This window comes from Equus caballus, chromosome 25, assembly GCF_041296265.1.
Source record: "Equus caballus isolate H_3958 breed thoroughbred chromosome 25, TB-T2T, whole genome shotgun sequence".
Classification (NCBI taxonomy): domain Eukaryota; kingdom Metazoa; phylum Chordata; class Mammalia; order Perissodactyla; family Equidae; genus Equus; species Equus caballus.
Window position 1 is genome coordinate 35245132 of NC_091708.1, and position 19522 is coordinate 35264653.

Below are 19522 nucleotides of genomic sequence, written 5' to 3' on the forward strand. Positions count from 1 at the left end.
AAAGTTGACTCCCAACAAGATCTCTCATTGTCATCGTCCATAGTTCTCACCTCTGGACATGTTTACATGCCTGCCACCAAGAGACACCAGTGCATCTCTGCAACATTTGAAGAGAACACAGAAAACAGTTGAAAAACTGAATAATATAACTTTTTGGAGTCTAGGTATATTTAAGCAAGATTTTCCTCCAACTGTCCTGCTTTAATTGGGAATTAGAAACCAAACCACCCTCTCTGACTTCCTGCTCTTGGGCTTCTGTGAACTCCCAGAGCAACAGCCTCTCCTGTTTGGAATTTTCCTGGGCATGTCCCTGGTCACCGTGTTGGGGAACCTGCTCATCATCCTGGCCATTGGCTCTGATCAGCACCTCCACACTCCCATGTATTTCTTCCTGGCCAACCTGTCCTTCATCGATACCTGCTTCTCCTGCACCATTGTCCCCAAGGTGCTGGTGAACATCCAGCCACAGCACCACACCATCTCCCACAGTGGGTATCTCATGCAAATGCACCTCTTCATGGCGTTGACCCTGTTGGATGACTTCCTGCTCACCATGTGTCATACGACTGCTACAAGGCCATCTGCCTTCCTCTAAACCACACCATGACCATGAATCCCAAACGATGCCAGCTGCTGGTCGCTGCATCCTGGCTCAGCTCCTACCTCCTGGCCTTCTCACTCTCAAGCCTCAGTGAAGTCTCAGAAGTCTCAGTGAGACTTCTGACTGATGTCACAATTCTCCTTCCGTGTCTCCCATTCCATCCCGCATTTCTCCTGTGATCTTCTCCCACTCCTCAAACTTGCCTGTTCAGATAACCTTGTCTTTCAGGTGATGATGTTTGCTGAAGCAGCCCTCTTGGGAGTGGTCCCTCTCCCATGTGTCCTGGGTCTCTTATGTCCATATCATCTACACCATCCTCAGGGTCCCATCTGCTGGGGGGAAGCACAAAGTCTTCCCTACCTGTGGCTCTCACCTGACAGTGGTCACTCTCTCCTATAGGACACTCTTTGTGGTGTATTTCCAGCCCTCACCCTCCTACTCAGCAGATACTGGAATGTTGGCATCCATGGTGTACACAATGGTCACTCCCATGCTGAACCCCTTTATCTATAGTCTGAGGGGCAGAGATGCGAAGGGGGGTCCGTGGAGACTCCTTGGCTGGGGAAGATGTTCCACCCTATAAAAATGCCTTCTCCCCTAGAGTAGAAGCCCAGACTTTTCAACATGCCTTCTTCCCTGGACTCGTCCATTATAAATCTGAAAGACTCACATTCAAGACGGGATGGATGCTTAGCCTTACAAGCAGATGCAAGAAAATGAAAACTCTGACTTTTCAGGACTGGAGTAGGACCAACTGGCCAAGGACAGAGCTGCAGCCTGAAGAAAGGGAGTGACCAGCAGTTCCTGTAGGGCATACTTGATAAGCGGGTATATGTATCCAAGCAAAATCAATTCAGAGATGGGAACATCAAAAATGCCAGCAAACACTTGGCTTCTAGGAGGAAGCTCAATAGGAGCACAATGTAGGACTATACATTTTTCCCCAACAAGAAATGCTGGCTAGACTAAGCAGGTCAGGACCTTGGTCAAGTCACTGGGCTTCAGGGACTAATTCTGACTCACTCATGGGGATTGGCCTCAACATGAGAACATGACATCAAGTAGGCAGAACCTGTGTGTGACCTGAGAGGGCAAGAATATTCTAGAACAGGAAACTAGGCACAGAAAGATTAAGAGATTTGTCCAGTATCAAACATCTGGGCTTAGATCTTTGTCTCTGGCCGGTGATTTAACTTTTTTATTAGTTGTGACCAGTCTTTATTCTTTACTTTCTAAACTCTGGTTTATTTTTTTCTCCAACTGAAAAATCATTTGTGTCATCACAGTAAATATCTCAAATATACCGTAAAGAAATTTTTTTTAATTTTCTTAAAAGAAATCACTGAATATTTTACCCAAACTCTTACGGTCCTTTTCTCTGTGCATTTATTTTATATTGTTAAGATGACAATTTTTCACATCAACTTATAACATGAATGTTTTCCACACTATTATTATTAAATCTTCATAAACATTTCATAATTAATATTATAGCAGAAGCAGATGCCATATTTATATATAATCTTCTTCCATTTTGGATGATCAGATTTGCCTAATTATTTTTACTATTATAAATAATAATGCAATGAATACCATTGTGAATAAACCATATATATAGTTTTCCTCAGGTCCTTACAATGAATTTTAAGTGGAATTGATGGGTGGGACATTTTTCAGGCTCATGATACATGTTGCCAAAATAGTTTAAAAAACTGTTAGTGATTTACATGTCAACTGACATTCTGAGAGAGTGCTCCTTTCTCTACATCCTACCAGTACTTTGTGTTCCAATTTTTCACTCAGTTCTTACAAATACAACAAGCAAAAAATAGTACCTCTTTTTTTGTTTGAATTTTTTTGCTTACTGATTGTTTTCTTAATCTGTAAATAAATTTTCTTTATTCCTCTGTTAATTATTTCTTCATCTCATTTGACTATTTTAAAGATGTATATAAGTCCTTTTTATAGCAAAGATTTAAACATTATACTTTCTTATTCATAGCACAAACTTCCTCCAATCACCTTTTCATCCTTCAGTTTTCTTTTGGATTTTTTGACATAAATAAGTTTTCAATTTACATATATGAAACCAATAAAAATTCCTCCTTGTGACTCTGCCTGTTTTATCGTTAAAAAATCCTCTATGCAGAGTTCATGTGACTAGTGAATTGCTTTTTCATTTCAGTATGATGTGATTTTTAATAAGTTGTGTTGATATATAATTAATATGCTATAAAATTCATCCTTTTAGAGTATACAATTCAGCAGTTTTTATTGTGCACTGTGTTATTTTTTTACTGAAACAATATGTGACTTTCAGAGTGTATTGACTGTTGAAGTGGTGCTCTCCCTCACATCTCTCTTACTTTCTATAAAAGTTTCCTCTCTATTTCATGTTATATTATTAAAAAATAGGATGCTGACTACATCTGAACTTTCATTCATTCATATGTACCATTCACATTCCCCCTCGGGGCCTTTCTTTCTGAGGCTATTTTCCCTTCTGTGGAGACTTCCCTTTCTCCAGACCCACTCACTTTTAGTCCCACATCATCTCCAGAAAGTACCCTCTCACACCAGCCCACTCTAATCATCTGGACATGATCTGTTTTTCTTGTGCGCTCCGCTACCTCTTTATCGATCCTTCCTATTTCTGTCCTTCTAAGATCAAGAATAACATAAAGTTGCCCACTCTCGCCACTTCTATTCAACATTGTACTAGAGGTTCCAGACAGAGCAATTAAGTAAGAAAAAGAAATAGAAGACATCCAGATTGTAAAGAAGGAAGTAAAACTATCTCTATTCTCAGATGACACATGTTATATATTTTTAAATTCCTAAGAAATCTACCAAAATATTATTAGAACTAATAAACAGTTCAGATTCAATGCAATCCCTATCAAACTATCAGCTGTTTTTTTTGCAGAAAATAACAAGCTGATCCTAAAATTCGTGTAGAAATACAAGAGACCCAGAATAACCAATACATTCTTGAAAAAAAAAGGGCAAAGCTGGAAGACTCACACTTCCTGATTTCAAAACCTACTAGAAAACGGTGGTAATTAAGACAATGCAGTACTGGCACAAGGCTAGTCATAGAGATCAAAGGAATAGAATTGAGAGTTCACAAATAAACCTTCAAATTTATGGTCAATTTATTTTCAACAAGGTTGCCAGGACAATTCAATACGGAAAGAACTGTGTTTTCAACAAATGGTGCTGAGATAACTGGATGCCCAAAGGCAAAAGAATGAAGTTGAATCTTTACCTCACACCACTACAAAAATAACCCAAAATGAATCATAGGCCTCAATGTAAGAGCTAAAACTACAAAACTCTTACAAGAAAGCGTGAGAGTAAATCTTTGTGACCTTGGATTATGCAATGGTTTCTTAGTTATGATACCAAAAGAACAAAAAATAATAGAAAAAAAGGGAAACTTCATCAAAATCAAAAAGTTTTATGCTTCAAAAGACACCATCAGGAGGGGCCAGCCCAGTTGTGCAGTGGTTAAGTTCCCACATTCCACTTTGGCAGCCCAGGGTTCACCGGTTAGGATCCCAGGTGCAGATCTATGCACCACTTGTCAAGCCATGCTGTGGCAGGCATCCCACATATAAAGTAGAGGAAGATGGGCACGGATGTTAGCTCAGGGCTAATCTTCCTCAAAAAAAAAAAAAGACACCATCAGGAGAGTGAATAGACAATCCACTGAAAGAGAGAAAAACATATGTAAATCATATATCTGATAAGATATTTACAGTAAGAATTATATTAAGAATATGTAAAGAACTCTTACAATTCAATAATAAAAAGACAAATAACCCAATTTTAAAATGAGCAAAGGATTTGCATAGATGTTTCTCCAAATGAAAAATACAAATGGCCAATTAGCACATGGAAAATGTTCAACGTCATTAGTCATTAGGGAAGTGCAAGTCAAAACCACAATGAGATGGTACTTCACTGCTACCAGGATGGTTATAATTCAAAAAGTGGACAATATTGAAATCCTAGAAAGAAACGAGAGAAAGGTGAACTCTCCTACATTGGTGCTGAGAGTGTAAAATAACGCAACCACTCTGGAAAACAGTTTGGCAGTTTCTCAAAAAGTTAAGCATAGAGTTACCATATGACCCAACAATTCCATTCCTCGGTATATAACTAAGAAAACATATGTCCACACAAAAGCTTGTACATGAATATTCATAGTAGTATTATTCATAACAACCAAAAATGCAAACAACCTGAAAAGCACACAACTGTTGAATATTTTCTGTTAACTATAGTTTAGTTCAGGTCATATAATAAATAAATGCCAAAACGTAATTAGATATCGAAGAGATATATTAGGGAAAATGCTTATGAAACATACAGGGGAATACAAAATTTACCCACACACAAGACCCTCCGCTTATATAAAGCATAGTTCAGCTGCCACAGAGGAGAGGGACCGGAAACCCATCTGTTGGTTTGAAAACTGGCCCCGGTACACAGAGGGCAAGGAGAGACCAAAGAATGAGGCAGACCATGCCAGATGGGTAGGTGGCAAGTTTAGTCAGAGAGAGAACTTACTTATGAGGCTTGTCGTGAGCAGCTGCAAGACCAGTAGATCTCCACACCTGCCTGCCAGAATCTTAAAAGTTTACATAGAGTTCCTAACTGAGTTCAGTTACGTACACTGTCCAGATAGTCTCAACACCACATTGCTCTCTCAAGGCTGTGTCCTTAAAAACAGCTCCCACTGTGGGGACTATAGGCAAAGCGTACGTTCCAAGGACACGGATGGGGGAAAGGAGGCTCTGAATGCCCAGGTTCAGCTCAAGGGTCAATCAGTGGTCACGTCCTCTTGATGACCTCTTCCAACACTCCACCCCTTGTGACCGGCTCTTACCATCTTCCACAATGCCCTCTTCTGCAAGATACCCTGAGCAGTCAGCAAGAGGTTCCACACGCATGGAAGTGGCTCGTTTAGCAGCTATCTGGCTGCTTTGGTGGAAGACACCACAGCAAAAATGTAGGCACAAGTAGAGACAACACAGATTAAGACGATTCCCAAAATAAGTAACATGTGGGAAGGTTGCCTCAACTAGATCCATCTGCATACCAGGCATCAGCGGGAATTTCCCCTCCTCCCTCTCTATAGACTGCAGGGACTGCCACCGGAACAGGGGTGGAGACATTTGGAAGATCTGCCTACTCTACAGGGCCTAGTAGCACCTGCATTTCTAGAGACAGTGGGCTGGTGGACACGGTGCTCTTCTGCTGCACATAAGCATGCCGCTTAGTCAATGTAGGAGTTTGAGCCATGGCAGAGGTAGGCCAGTGGAACCTATTCTCAACCCATCCCTTGATAGGAAGGAAAGTTCTTGCCACAGTCTGCTGTTCCTTCGTGAGAGGTCTACCTGGAGGAACACTGTACGCTGCTAGGAGCTGTTGCTCTAAGGGAGTTCATCGGGTTTCTGCCCCCTTCCAGTGCTGGGACCAAAATCCTAGGGGTACTCCATCTGTTTTCTCTGCCACAGTGCCCACCCATAACTTCTGGAATCACAGATGCATCTAATCCAAATGATAGCTCTGCTTAGGAGATGCCCGGAGCTTTAATCTGCTTCACTAGTATTTTGGCTTTCTCAAAGGCGGCTTGCTGCTTTGATCCCCAGTCCCACGGGTGCCCTTTCTTTACCAGATCACCACCATCTCTAGCCTGACCATGACCAGGCTCCTGATTGGTCTTCCATCCAATCTTTTCTGCTCACAGCAATCAGAGTGATCTCTTGAAAGTGTAAATCTCATCATGTCTCAGCCCTTCCTTAAACCTCTTGGGAGCAACACATTGCTTTTAGGATTAAAAAAAATACTCAGCTTGGCCTTAAAGGCTCTGCCATTTGGCCTCGACCTACCTCTCTATGCTCAGTCACACCCCTCTCTCCATCATTCTCTGAGCTCCAGCCCTACTGGTCTTATTTCAATTCTTCAAATGTGCCATATGCATTCCCACCTCCAGGCCTTTACACATGCCATACTCCCACCTGAAATGCTCTCCCCTGTGGGTTTTTGTTGTTGTTGTTAATTCTGGCTCTTTCTTCCTGCAAGCTCCATTAAAAAAGGGGACCATGACTATTTGGCTCATCATTAAGATCTTAAGCTCAGAATATAGTAGAGAGTAATAAATATTAGTTATGTGAACCAATGAACTCTCTACTACATGAATGACAGGTTAGCTGTAAGATACACCATAGAAATGAGGTGACTCCAGGTTGCAGCTTCCCACCCCATAGCCATCTACTCCCCATAGGCTGAGCCACTCAGCCCTAACTTCAGGCTTAGTTCCATTCCTATCTCTTGGAGAGTGGTTCTCAATCCTAGATGGATATTCCAAGTGGTTTTCAATCCTGGGAGCTTTTAAAAATCACCTATGCCTGGGCCCACACCAAGAGCCCTGATTTAATATCCGGCATGCTGACTCCATGCCTGGCCCTGGCCTCGGGTTGCTCCAGTCTGCTGCAGCATCAGCCACAATTATACATTTCCTTGTCTGTCTTGGATTCATGCTCTTGTGTGTGCATCTCCGAGACACAAAGAGGGAAAGACTGGCTCTGCCACAGTGGCGGGAAGGCCTCCTGCAGAAGGTGACATTGAGTTGGTTCTGCAACAAAAAGGAAGAGTTTTCCAGGTAGACAAGGAAGAGGCTGGACATTTCAGGCAAGAGAAACAATGTGAAGTGTTTGGAGAACCACAGGAAAAAAATGTGTTTCTGTAGAAGATCACAAAGCACAATAAAAATATTAAATCCCAAAGAATGAATGGGGAAAGTGAGCCAAAGAGACGCCTCTCTGCAAATAGCATGATTGTCTTCCCCACACAGAGCCTGGGGACCCACTCAGCCAAACTTTTCCAACCTCCCCAGGCACCAAAGAATGAGTCATCCCTGGCATTCCCCTGCCACCAGCTGTCAAGGAGTCCCCAAAGGATGTGAAGAGGGAGTCTCCACTGAGTGCAAGTGAGTAGAGAGAGAAGGAGGAATCAGGAGGGAAACAGAAAGAGGCCATTCCCTCAGGGCCCAAGAAGAATATAAGTCCCCCTGTTCCTACATCTACGGTGGGGATGTCCCTGCTGCCTCCCCCCGCCATTCCCACCCCAAAGGCTGGGCTGAAGCTGCTCTGCCGGAAGGAATCTACACCCACCTCCACCTTCTAGGTATGTCCTAACAACCCAATAACCACACACCCTCACAGCGATAGCAGCTGGTGTCCGGACAAAGACATATCAGATGTCTGTGTGCTGAGGAGGAATGAGCTAAGAACTCAGGTTTGATAGGAAATGGTCAAGCCACATATTGAGAAATGCCAGAAGGCCAGCCTCACCAGACTTAAATGTGTTCATGAGTATCGTGGGGCATGGAGAGAGAGGATGAGTCAAAACAAAGAGTTCAGCAGAGAGAAACGAGCTAGCAGGAAGAGGCTAAGAGAACCCTCCAGAAAGCTAGAATCTTATGATATCAGAGCTAGAAATGCTGTGCAATATGACCTAAGATCTTGCTACTCAAAGCATGGTACCTGTCTCAGCATCACCTGAGAGTTTGTCAGAAATGCAGAATCTCAGGCCCCTCCGGGCCCTTCTGAGGCAGAATCTGCATTTACAAGGTCTCTAGGTGATTCCTTTGCACACCGAAGATTGAGAAGCTCTGCCACTCAACGGTCTCAAATCAAGGGGCATATCAGAATCACTTGGAACATTTTTTGCAAGTACAGGTTTCTGAGCCCTGCTCTACATCAGTTGAATCAGAATTTCTGGGACTGTGCATAGCCATATATTTTTTCACAAGCCCAGTGGTAATTCTAATGACAGAAGTCCACAGAGCACACTGGGAACCTACGAACTGGTCCAGTGCACTCAATATAAAGATGAAAGGACTGAGGCAAGACAGCAGCAACAAGCTTGGTAATCTATTAAGAGATCTAATTAGGGTCTCTGTCTAGAGACAAAGAGAATTGGATTTGAAGCCAGACCTGAGTTCAAGCCCCAACTCTATCCCTTCAGAGCTGTGTATCTTAGGACAAGCCTCCTCCCTTCTTTGGAACTCAGTTTTCTTACCTTCAAGGAAAGAAATAAATGTCCCAGAATGTCAGGATTACTCCTCACCAACAGTAAGGCAACAGAGTGAAATTAACGGAGAATTGACTCTATGTTCTGTGCATTTGCGCACACACACACATTCCATAATAGCTACGTAACTGAAGTTTGGGGGTCCTTGTGCCCCAAAATTTCAAAGCAACTTAAAAGCCCTGAAGGCTCATTGTCCCTATTTTGCAGATGGAGAAATGGAGAGGCGCTCAAAGCAGCTCTGCTCCTCACTTCGTGAAGGTGAGTAGTGTTTCGTTTCCATGTGGACAGACAGTAGTACACAAGGAGGTTGCCACCAACTGGGTTCTGGACCCAGAACATCAGCCGGCCAGCTGACTTTGTTCATGGAGAACATGTGTCGGGTGGAGCTGGAAACCCACAGTTTTCTCTACCCCTAGAGGCTGTCTGACCTCCACCAGTAACCCCACCAAAGAGGGGAACATCCCTAAGATTCTGTATCCTTAAAGATAGAGGAAGGAATTAGTCATGGTCCCAAATGCTTGATTAGGTGAGGGAGACAAATACTTAGACAGGTCATCATAAAACAATGGAGTAGGGCTATAATACACAGCCCAGTGAGAGGGGCTCCAGCACGAGAGGTTGGATAGTTGAGGGTTCAGATAAAGCTTCCTGGAAAAAATGACCCCTGCGCTGAGTCTTAAGAAGGATCAGCTCTGGATATGGGGATGGGGCAAAGGTGACGAACCCTCTGAGATGTCCTGGGGCCCTTTAGCTGGGACCCAATCTCTGGTTGAAGCAACCAGCAGTACATTTTATATACATACACATAAAGAAAATATTGTTTTGTGCTTTTCCATCAATCTCTATTTTTTGCAAATTAGGTTTCTTGCAATATGTTTTTGAGATTTCTCCACATTGATATATATAAGTTGAATCCATTTCTGTTTAACTCCCATAAGCCTATTGATAAACATCTAGGTTTGGCTAAAGTTTGGCCATTACAAAGAGTCCAGGAGTGCATGTGCCCTTGTGCATGCCTACTTGTGTACATGTGTGAGAGTTTTCAGAAGAAAACACCAAGAAGTGGAATTTCTAGGTGTTATGGACTAAATTTGTGTCCCCCCAAAATTCATATGTTGAAATGCCAACCCCCAAGGTGATGGTATTTGGAGGTGGGGCCCTTGGGAGGTAATTAGGCTTAGATAAGGTCCAGAGGGTGGGGTCCTCATGATAAGTGCCCTTATAAGAGACCAGACAGCTGCTCTCTCTCTCCACCACGTCAGGATACAGCAAGAAGGGAGGCTCCAGCAAGTCGGAAAGAGAGTCCTCACCAGAACCCGACCGTGCTGACACCCTGATCTTGGACTTCCCAGCCTCCAGAACTGCGAGAAACAAATGTCTGCTGTTTAAGGCCCCAGTCTGTGCTGCTTTATTATAGGAACCCAAGCAGACTGAGACACTACGGTATGCGCCGTTGTGCGTAGTTAACTGCCAAATTGTTCCCCCAAACGTCTTGATTTACATTTCCACCAGCACAACCCCACCAACATGTGATATCACCCAATTTTTCCATCCAAGCTGTGCTTTGTAGGAAGGACCTTCCTCATCCACACCAGGCACAGGTAGGTCCCAAACATCTAAACCCTTAAAGGAAGGGGAAAGAGCCTTTACTCAGCTTCAGGCTCTGTGCTGCACACCTCTTGCCTCTTAGAATCCTCCAACAGAGATATGCTTCCTACTTTATAATGAGAAAACAGGCTGAGAGAGGTGAAGTGACTCACCCAAAGTTACACACGCGAAAGCAGTGGAACCCAGGCTCAAAATCAAGTCTGCATGTTGCTAATGTTTATACTCTTTTCACTGTTCCATACATTCAACTAGCATTTATTGAGCACTGATTATACCAGACCTTGGAGATATAAAAATGAATTGCAGGGCCATTTTTAGCCCATAGTAGTACACGACAAATGTTTGATGAGTGAATATCTGAAATATTCAAATGTTTGTTGAATGAGTCAAGGGGCTCAAAGTCCACAGGAAAGACAGACATGTAAAAAATATTTGCAATAGAAAGATTAAGTGCCATGATGGATGTAGGCTCCAGTGCAGCAGGGCACAAACAAGGGAGAAGTTGAGTTTCCTTTGAGGACATCAGGGATGGCTTTACATGAGAGAGTTTTTGTCAAACACAAAAAGAGGAAACGGATTCTAGGCAGAGGAAATAAGTGGAAAGGCACAGAAGTATGAAGCAACACCACATTTCCTGGAAATTACACTATTTTTTATTGTTTTATAGTTCCTTCCCTCCAGTGTGGAGGCATTTAGCTCAATTCAATGCAATTGACTGGATCTTCGTGAAATGCCTGCTGTGGGCCAGGCCCTGTGTGAGATGCCTTACAGGCATTATCACTGAATCCTTGTAGGGTTTTTTTCTCCTTACACAAATAAGAAAATTGGGGCTCAGAGAGGTGAAGAGTCTGGCCCTGGCATACATTCAAATCTTCTGTTATTTCCACTCCTTCCTGTCTCCCCAAGATACCAGCCACTGCTGCACTTTCCTTCCAAGAGCTTACTCCAGTGGAAAGATGTCTTCCCAACAAACCTCAAAACCCATAAGAGCTACCTTTGGATCAGGAGACTCTGCATGTTCCATTGTCTCTTTTCCTCCTTGAGAAACTGGAGAAAAGAATGCATACAGAGTCATGGGGTTTTCAGTCCTTGGCCAGACACTAACTAGCATCCCATTCATCATTCATTCATTTAATAAATATTTATTGAGCACTGACTGTGTGCCAGGCAATCTTCTCAGTATTATGGGTACAAAAGTGAATTATGCAGGTGGGACTATGGCTGTTACGAAGGTTAAATTGTAGTGATTTCTCAGAGTTAGAAACAAAGGTTTTGAGAGGTCATATGGTTTGTCCAAGGTCACACAGCAATTTCATTACACAGTTAGGACTGAAACCCGAGTCAACCTGACTCCCAGTACAAAGTGCTGTCTCCTCCATGACGGTCATGACCTTTCTCTCCTCTCTCTCTTGCTTTGCCTCTCCTCAGTCTCTGTCCAGCAGGATGACTCCAGAGAACTTCACCTGGGCCAGGGTTGTCCCTGCTGAATTCATCCTTCTGGGCATCACAGATCGCTGGGACCTGCGTGTCACCCTCTTCCTGATCTTCCTGCCCATCTACCTGGTGGGCCTGCTGGGAAATGTGGGCATGGTGCTGCTCATTTGCATGGATGCCCCACTCCACACGCCTATGTACTTTTTCCTGGCCAACCTCTCCTTGTTGGATGCCTGCTACGCCTCTGCCATTGGCCCAAAGATGCTAGTGGACTTGCTGCTGCCCCATGCCACCATCCCTTATGCAGCCTGTGCCCTCCAGATGTTTGTGTTTGCAGGGCTGGCTGATGCTGAGTGTTGTCTGTTGGCAGCCATGGCGTATGACCGCTATGTGGCCATCGGAAACCCTCTTCTCTATACAACAGCCATGTCCCGGCGTCTGTGCCTGGCCTTGCTGGGAGCATCAGGCCTTGGTGGGGCAGTGAGTGCTTTTGTCCACACAACCTTCACCTTTCACCTGAGTTTCTGCCACTCCCGGGAGGTCAACAGCTTCTTCTGTGATATCCCTCCACTGCTGGCCATCTCCTGTAATGACACCAGTCTCAATGAACTCCTCCTCTTTGCTGTCTGTGGCTTCATCCAGACAGCCACAGTGTTGGTTATTGCCGTGTCATACGGTTTCATTGCTGGGGCTGTGATCCGCATGCGCTCGGCTGAGGGCCGTTGGCGAGCAGCCTCTACCTGTGGCTCCCACCTCATGGCTGTGGCCATGCTGTATGGGACACTTATTTTCATGTACCTGCGTCCCAGCTCCAGCTATGCCCTGGACACCGACAAGATGGCATCGTTGTTCTACACCCTGGTCATCCCAGCTCTCAACCCACTCATCTACAGCCTCCGCAACAAGGACGTCAAGGAGGCCCTCAGAAGGACCTGGAACCGATTCTCCTGTCCTGGGCGGGGGCACCAGTGAGAGGTCCCAGAGACGGATTAGGACTGACTGTGAAGAGATGAGGAGGACACTTTCTGGCCCCTGTCACTGTGGGTAAAGATAGATGTTCCTCTGGCTTGGATCTCTTGTCATTGCTTTAGGAACTGAGAAGGGGAGAAAAGGAAGCTTACAGAAGGGAGGCAGGAACCTGAGGGTAGTCTAGGGCTAGAGCCAGAACCAAGATCAAGTTAATTTGCTATTGATCCGCCTTAGGTTCCTCAGTGTTCAAAACGTAAAATTCCTAGATGTTACCAGGTGAGGTAACATAGGCTTTTTTGCCTCTTGTACTTCTAAGAGGCTCATTCGCAGAAACACGAGGTAAGAGCTGTGTTGGCTGCAAGTGTTTCTAGATTCTTGCCTTTTTAAGGTTTCATAACCAGTGAGTCTGCTCCTGCTCTCCTTGACCCCAAGAGAGCATCTTCAGAATGCACTCATGCCAAACAATGGGACTGAATCTAGTGGGCAAATATCCCTCCCTATTAGCCTACATACATATTCCATCTCTCAGGGAAATAGCTGAACAGCACCGAAACATATATGAGCTCATTCCCAAAATCCCAACACTTAGGTTAGGATTTGGCCAAGGTTAGATGAGTTCAGGCATCTGATAGAGGTTAGGAATGGGTCAGAATTATGGTTTAAATAGGGTTAGGACTAGGGTTCAGGTTACGGCTAAGAACAGAGTTAGGGTTAGGGTTAAGGTAGAGGCAGGGTTAGGTTTAGAATTTAAAAACAATTAGGCAGGGCCAGCTCAGTGGAATAAGTGGTTAAGTTAGTGCACTCCGCTTCAGCGGCCCGGGGTTCACCAGTTCGGATCCTGGGTGCAGACTTAGCACCCCCTCATCAAGCCACGCTGAGGTGGCAGCCCACAAAGAAGAGCTAGAAGGACTTACAACTAGGGTATACAACTATGTACTGGGGCTTTAGAGGGGGTAAAAAAAGGGGGAAGATTGGCAAAAGACGTTAGCTCAGGGCCAATCTTCCTCACCAAAAAAAAGCATACCTTTAAAAAAATAAATAAAAGCAATCAGGCAAATTTTGGATTGAAGTAAAATTATCTAAATTGTAGGATTTGGGTTGACTTTAATTAGTAGTAGATTTGGGGTAAATTTAGGAGTCAGAGTTTGGATAAACCTTATCTCTTATTAGAAATATTACAAATATGTTAGGGTTAGTTTTAGAGTACAGGGCCAATTGAGGGTGGAGTTCAGGTTTCAATTTTATTGCTACATTATATTTGAGTTAGAGTTTAGTCCACATTGGAGCTCTGTTAGATTTAAGTTAAGTTGGTGTGTGGATAATGTTTGTAAGTTTAAATCGCAGTCTAGTTACTATTATGGTTAGACTAGGTTCAGAACTAGAGGAGAATTAGGCGTAAGAAGAATATTTTAAGTATCAAATGGACATGTTTTGGGTCTTAAGTCTTAATTTAAGTCTTATTTAGAGTTTTGGATAATGGGTAATGTTTCTTAAAGCTTAAGGGTAGGAGTTGGTTATTGGTGCATTTAAGTTTCATTCAGAGTTATGAGCATGCTCAGATTAGCAAGAGGTCTGGTAGGGTAGACTGCTTTGTATTACGATTGCAACATCCAGAGGCAGAGTTGGGGTTAGGAGAGGGAATGCCGTAACCCTGGCCTCTTGGGCAAAGGCAACCACAGTGCTCTGAGCCTAGAGTCACACTAGACCTTTCAGACGCAATGCTCTTGGGACTTTCATCCACCCAGAGTTCACAATTTTGACAGATTTTCTTTGTCTCCCGGAATCAGTTACATATGGCCAAGACCCAAGGCACTGCATTCTGCCCAGGCTGCCCCTCCATGCAGGGGCAGGACTGGAGTGGACCCTAGGAGTTACAGCAGGAACTTCCAAGGAGAGACGGAGCATGGCCAAATCCAGTGTCAGCTCCTCCTTCCAGTTCCCCTGATTTGGCTAAGATGAGGCCAGGGATGGTGAGGTATGGGACTCAAACAAAGCTTCATTGTCACTCATAGGCTCCATGGAGAATCTTCCTTGGGTCCCAGCCTCACCATTCCAACTTCCCTTCAAGGAGAAGACAGCCACCAGATACTTAGACTACAGGAAGCCTGGAGGTTCAGCCTGGCTCCCCAGGGAGGTGATGTCGCTTGTTACCAGGACGAGGACTCTCCCTCTTAGTAACTATGGTCTTCTTGGAGGTCCCAGACTAATGGAGAGATGGATGTGGACAAGGCTATCTCCTCAAATGTTAGAGAATTTTATAGATTTCCTGACAGGGTCACCAACGTATCCTGGTTTGCTCAGAACTGTCTCAATTTTAAAAATTCCAAGTCTGATGTCCTAAAGACCCCATCAGGCCTAGGAAAACCAGGATGGTTGGTCACCCTATTTCCTGATGAACCAGCATCTTGAGAGCAGAGGGTACCATATCTCAAACTCAGCACATTTTGACAAAAATTACATAAATTAAATTACATAAATTAAAACTCCTTCTGCCGTTGCAAGGTTCTATAATCCTTTCCCAGTTCTTACCTCCTATCCTCATAACAACTCAAGTGCCATGAAAGGATTGGAGGCATTATCAGAAGAGTCGGCAACCATGGGACTGAGAATGTGAGGTTTGCCCCCAATTCAATGATGTTTATACTCAAAAGATCTCTTCTGTGGTCTTTCCTTCTTTTTGTAGGTTCTTGGGCTCTCATGACATACATCCCCCACCATGATCAGGGGAAAGTGTCCAAAGGCATATGGCCCTTCCATTGTCTTGTCCCTACAGGATGTCCATGAGTCCTTCCACATGTTTAGCATCAGTGTAGCAGCCAGACAAGACAATTACCTAAATCCTATACACCAACTGGAGGAAACACGAAGTTGCAGGCTATTACGCAGTGCCTATTTGATAGATAAGAATACAAACAAGAGGAAGGAAGCGGGGAATTGGAAGACAGTAACAGAGCCCAATCTGGAAAGTAAAGGAAGAGGAAGAGTCAGATCCTCGCCTCTACAGTGAGAAGCCCAGTAAAGCTCCCCAACTCTGATAAAGTATTTCCCTTTTAAAGCTCCTTCAACACCATTTATTAAGACAGGATAGTTCAGGTTTGGAGTGGGGAAGACTGGTGTTCTGACCTGGGGCTCTTATTGCACAAAATGAGTTGGTCCCTGCCGCACGGCGGGAATTGAGGGAAGGGGCATTCCGTGGGGAAGGACAAGCGGACACAAAGACACGGAGGTGAAATGAGCTCAGGTGTGCAAGAGACTCTAAGGAGACCAATTTAACTCACTTGAGAGGGGTGTGTTGGGAAGGAAGTTTGAAGGCTGGGATCTGGGAATGGGAAGGACACCTAGTGGGTTGGATATCAGGTAGGGGAATTTGGACTTTATTAAATAGGCAATAGGGGATCATTGAAAGTTCACACGTTCAGGGGCCAGCCCAGTGGCGTAGCGGCAAGTTCAAATATTCTGCTTCAGTGGCCTGGGGTTCACAGGTCAGATCCCAGGCACAGACCCACACACCACTCATCAAGCCATGCTGTGGCAGCATCCGACATAAAAAAATAAAGACTGGGCCAGCCTGGTGGCACAGTGGTTAAGTGCACACGTTCCGCTTTGGTGGCCCGGGGTTCACCGGCTCGGATCCTGGGTGCAGACATGGCACCGCTTGGCAAGCCATGCTGTGGTAGGTGTCCCACATATAAAGTAGAGGAAGATGGGCATGGATGTTAGCTCAGGGCCAGTCTTCCTCAGCAAAAAGAGCAGGATTGGCAGCAGATGTTAGCTCAGGGCTAACCTTCCTAAAAAAAAGAAATAGAGAAAGACTGGCACAGATGTTAGCTCAGGGACAATCTTCCTCACCAAAAAAGAAAGAAAGAAAGTTCATATGTTCAAAATAGCCCTTCATGGTTGTTCTGACACTGAGTCATGCAAAGCCATTCCCACTTGGCATGCTACACACAGGCACAATTCCCTTATGCCACAATATACACACAGCAACACATTCCCCCTCCAACACAGACTCAATCCCCTATTGGAAACATTCATGCACAAAGAAACACTCTCATAGGTATGGCCACCCACCCAGACACAGATACAGCTGCACACTCAGACGTATACTCAAGCTCATGGACACATTTGATTGCTGACCTGATCACTCTCTCCACAGCCAGGCGTACAATCCTACACACTCACACACACAGTCACACAGCCATACATCTTGCCATGGTCAGCAGAGGCACAATCCCTCCCACGCTCCTACACTTCCTACAAGAAGCCACCGGCAATAGCTGAGGAGAAAAGAGGGTTGGCCCCAGAAGATACTGCTGTAAACCCTGAGCTCCCCTGACCCCAGTCACTCTCCTTGGGTTCAGAAGCCAGCCTGACCCTCCTCTCCGGCCTTCACAAGACAGAGACTTGAGAGCAGCAGCTTCACTATGCTTGGGGCTCCTGAATATCCAACCACCACCTCCCCTCAAATTGGGCCTTAGAGAGAAAGGATAACAAACCCCAGAGCCGAGATGCCTCCTGCCCCAGGGATGTGGGCCAGGGGAATGCAGGAGGGATGTTGCCTCTGGAGAGAAGGTGCTCCCAAGGCCTCAAACCCCATAAATGTGGCCAATAGTTCCCTCTTAGGACCCTCCAGTGACAGGCTACACCTGGCCCTTGCTGTTGTTCCCTCCTGCGAAGTGGAGAGGGCAGAGGGTACACTTGGGGCAAAGGACCAGGCTGGAGAGGGTGCAGATCTGTGTCTGCATGTGACTGTGAGCATGTCATACTGTGTGAGTGTGTGCTGTTTCTGTGAGGCTGCAATTGTGCATTACCAGCACTGTACAACATTGTCTTTGGTGTGGTGGGGCAGTGTGTGTGTGGATGTGCCCCCCTAGGTGACACATCTCTGCTGTGACCCATCATGAACCTATGTGAGTGTAGCCATGTGGGTGAAGGTAGGAGGCTGTGGGCCCTGAAGCTGTGTATTGTGTGACCAATGAGGAGTCTGAGTATGACTGGGTGTGCATGAACGGGCACTAGTATTGTGCACACACTGAGTAGGTGGTCAACAAAAGCACGAATGTGCATGATGAGTCCCAGGAGCTGTGCATGGTGCTACAAGCCTCCATGAACAGGACTATGGGAATGATCACCACCCTCCGGCCTCAGAGCTATTTGTTTATTGCATTTGACCATCTGTGTATGTGTTTGGTGATCTGGATCTGTGGGTCTTGTGGTCATGGTTATCTGCTTACTTAGGTGTGAATGTGTGCGCTGGGTCCACAGGTGTGCATGTGATTGATTGTGTCTGTGTATTTGCAGAGACCAGCTTGAGGCTACACGTGTCCGCATGCCTGCACAGGCGTGTTTGTGATTACATACGAATATTTCGGGAAACAGCTCACTGGATCTGAATGCTTATTGGGACCAATTTAAGCACAAGTCAGAGTAGGTCCAGTTTCCCAAAAAGCCCTTTTATAAGCAGGCGTTCGTCCTCCATCCTCCCCACCCACCCTGATCCTCTTTCCCTCCTGGAAAGTGGGACATGATTGGGAACTTGAGAAAAAAATGTTCTAGAGGGAGCCAAAGCCAGAAGATTCTTCTTACCCAATGGAGGAAGAAAAGGAAGACACTAGGGTATAGAGGGTTTTTATTTTATGATTTTTTTTTAATAGAGAAAGACATGGAAAGAAATCAGAAGGTTATTCCCCTCTGGGGTTGGCCTCAGCATAGCCTTCAGCAAACCTCTGTCCTAAAACCCCTCTCCTTTCAAGACCCTTCCTTGGAGAATTGCCCAAGATTTCTGCCATGAGATTCAGAGAGGAAAAAGGGGAGGCATTGAAACAAGTTGCCTCCATCCTTAAGAGTTAAGTCCCTGCTCCTGGCAGGTGTGTCCATCTGTCAGTAGTTTCTTCCAAAGGGTTGTGCGTTTGCTTGATGGTCAGTGAGTGTTCAATTTCATGGGAAAAGTTTTCATGGAATATGAGGAGCCATCCAGATTCTTTTTTTTATTTTCTTTTCCCCAAGTCTGAAAATATCTCTATGCTTCTCTCACACTTGATTAATATTTTGGTTTAGTATAGAATTCTAGGTTCAAAATCTTTCTTTTCTTCAGAATTTGAAGATATTGCTCGACTGTGTTCTGTCATCTACTGCTGCTGATGAAACATTTGATGGCAATCTGGTTATCTGAATATCATCAGATCCTGGCACCCCATACCCCTGGAGGTATTGGGTTCTTCTCCTCAATGTACTAAAATGTCATGATTTGGGTCTGGGTGTTGTAGATTCATATTCACTTCAATACAAACACCTGTGCCCTTCAGAAGAGGAATTTTTACTTCTTTGATATGTTCCTCCTTTCCATCTTGTGTTGGCTTTTTTCCATTCTTACTTTCCTGAAATAAATGCCTGTCGGTCAGAACACCTACCACTGTATTGATCCTCTCTCTGTTTTATATTTTCTTCCATATTTTCCTCCTTCTCTGGACTACATCCTAGGTGCTATGTTTTGTTCTCTTTTTGCTTAAAAACACAAAGTATCAAAGTTGGGCACAAACTTGAAGATCACCTAATTCAGTTCCCTTATTTTACAGATGGGGAAACTAAGGCCCAGAAAGGAAGAAGGTTCAAGAGGTAAAATGACTTGCCCACAGTCATACCTGCGTGCAGTGCCAGGGCTGTCTGATTCCAAACCCATGACTCTCCTTATGGTCAGGAAGCCTTGAGCAAGTTAGCAGCTCTTCACCCTTTTCCTTAGATGCTGGCGAAACGATCCACTAGCAAAGGAACCCCTGGGGTTCTAGGTGAAAAACCAGCCCAGCC

The 19522-nt window shown here is 44.8% G+C and overlaps 1 protein-coding gene and 1 pseudogene across 1 annotated transcript; both read left to right on the plus strand.

Moving 5' to 3' along the window:
* OR1AH5P (olfactory receptor family 1 subfamily AH member 5, pseudogene) lies at positions 214-1178 on the plus strand (annotated as a pseudogene).
* OR5C1 (olfactory receptor family 5 subfamily C member 1) lies at positions 11759-12721 on the plus strand. The gene has a single exon (XM_014736223.3). It carries the CDS (start codon positions 11759-11761, stop codon positions 12719-12721), a length of 963 nt encoding a protein of 320 aa, XP_014591709.2.

Excerpts from the sequence above, each read along its gene's own strand:
- OR5C1 (XM_014736223.3), top strand. The coding sequence starts at position 11,759 with ATGACTCCAGAGAACTTCACCTGGGCCAGGGTTGTCCCTGCTGAATTC.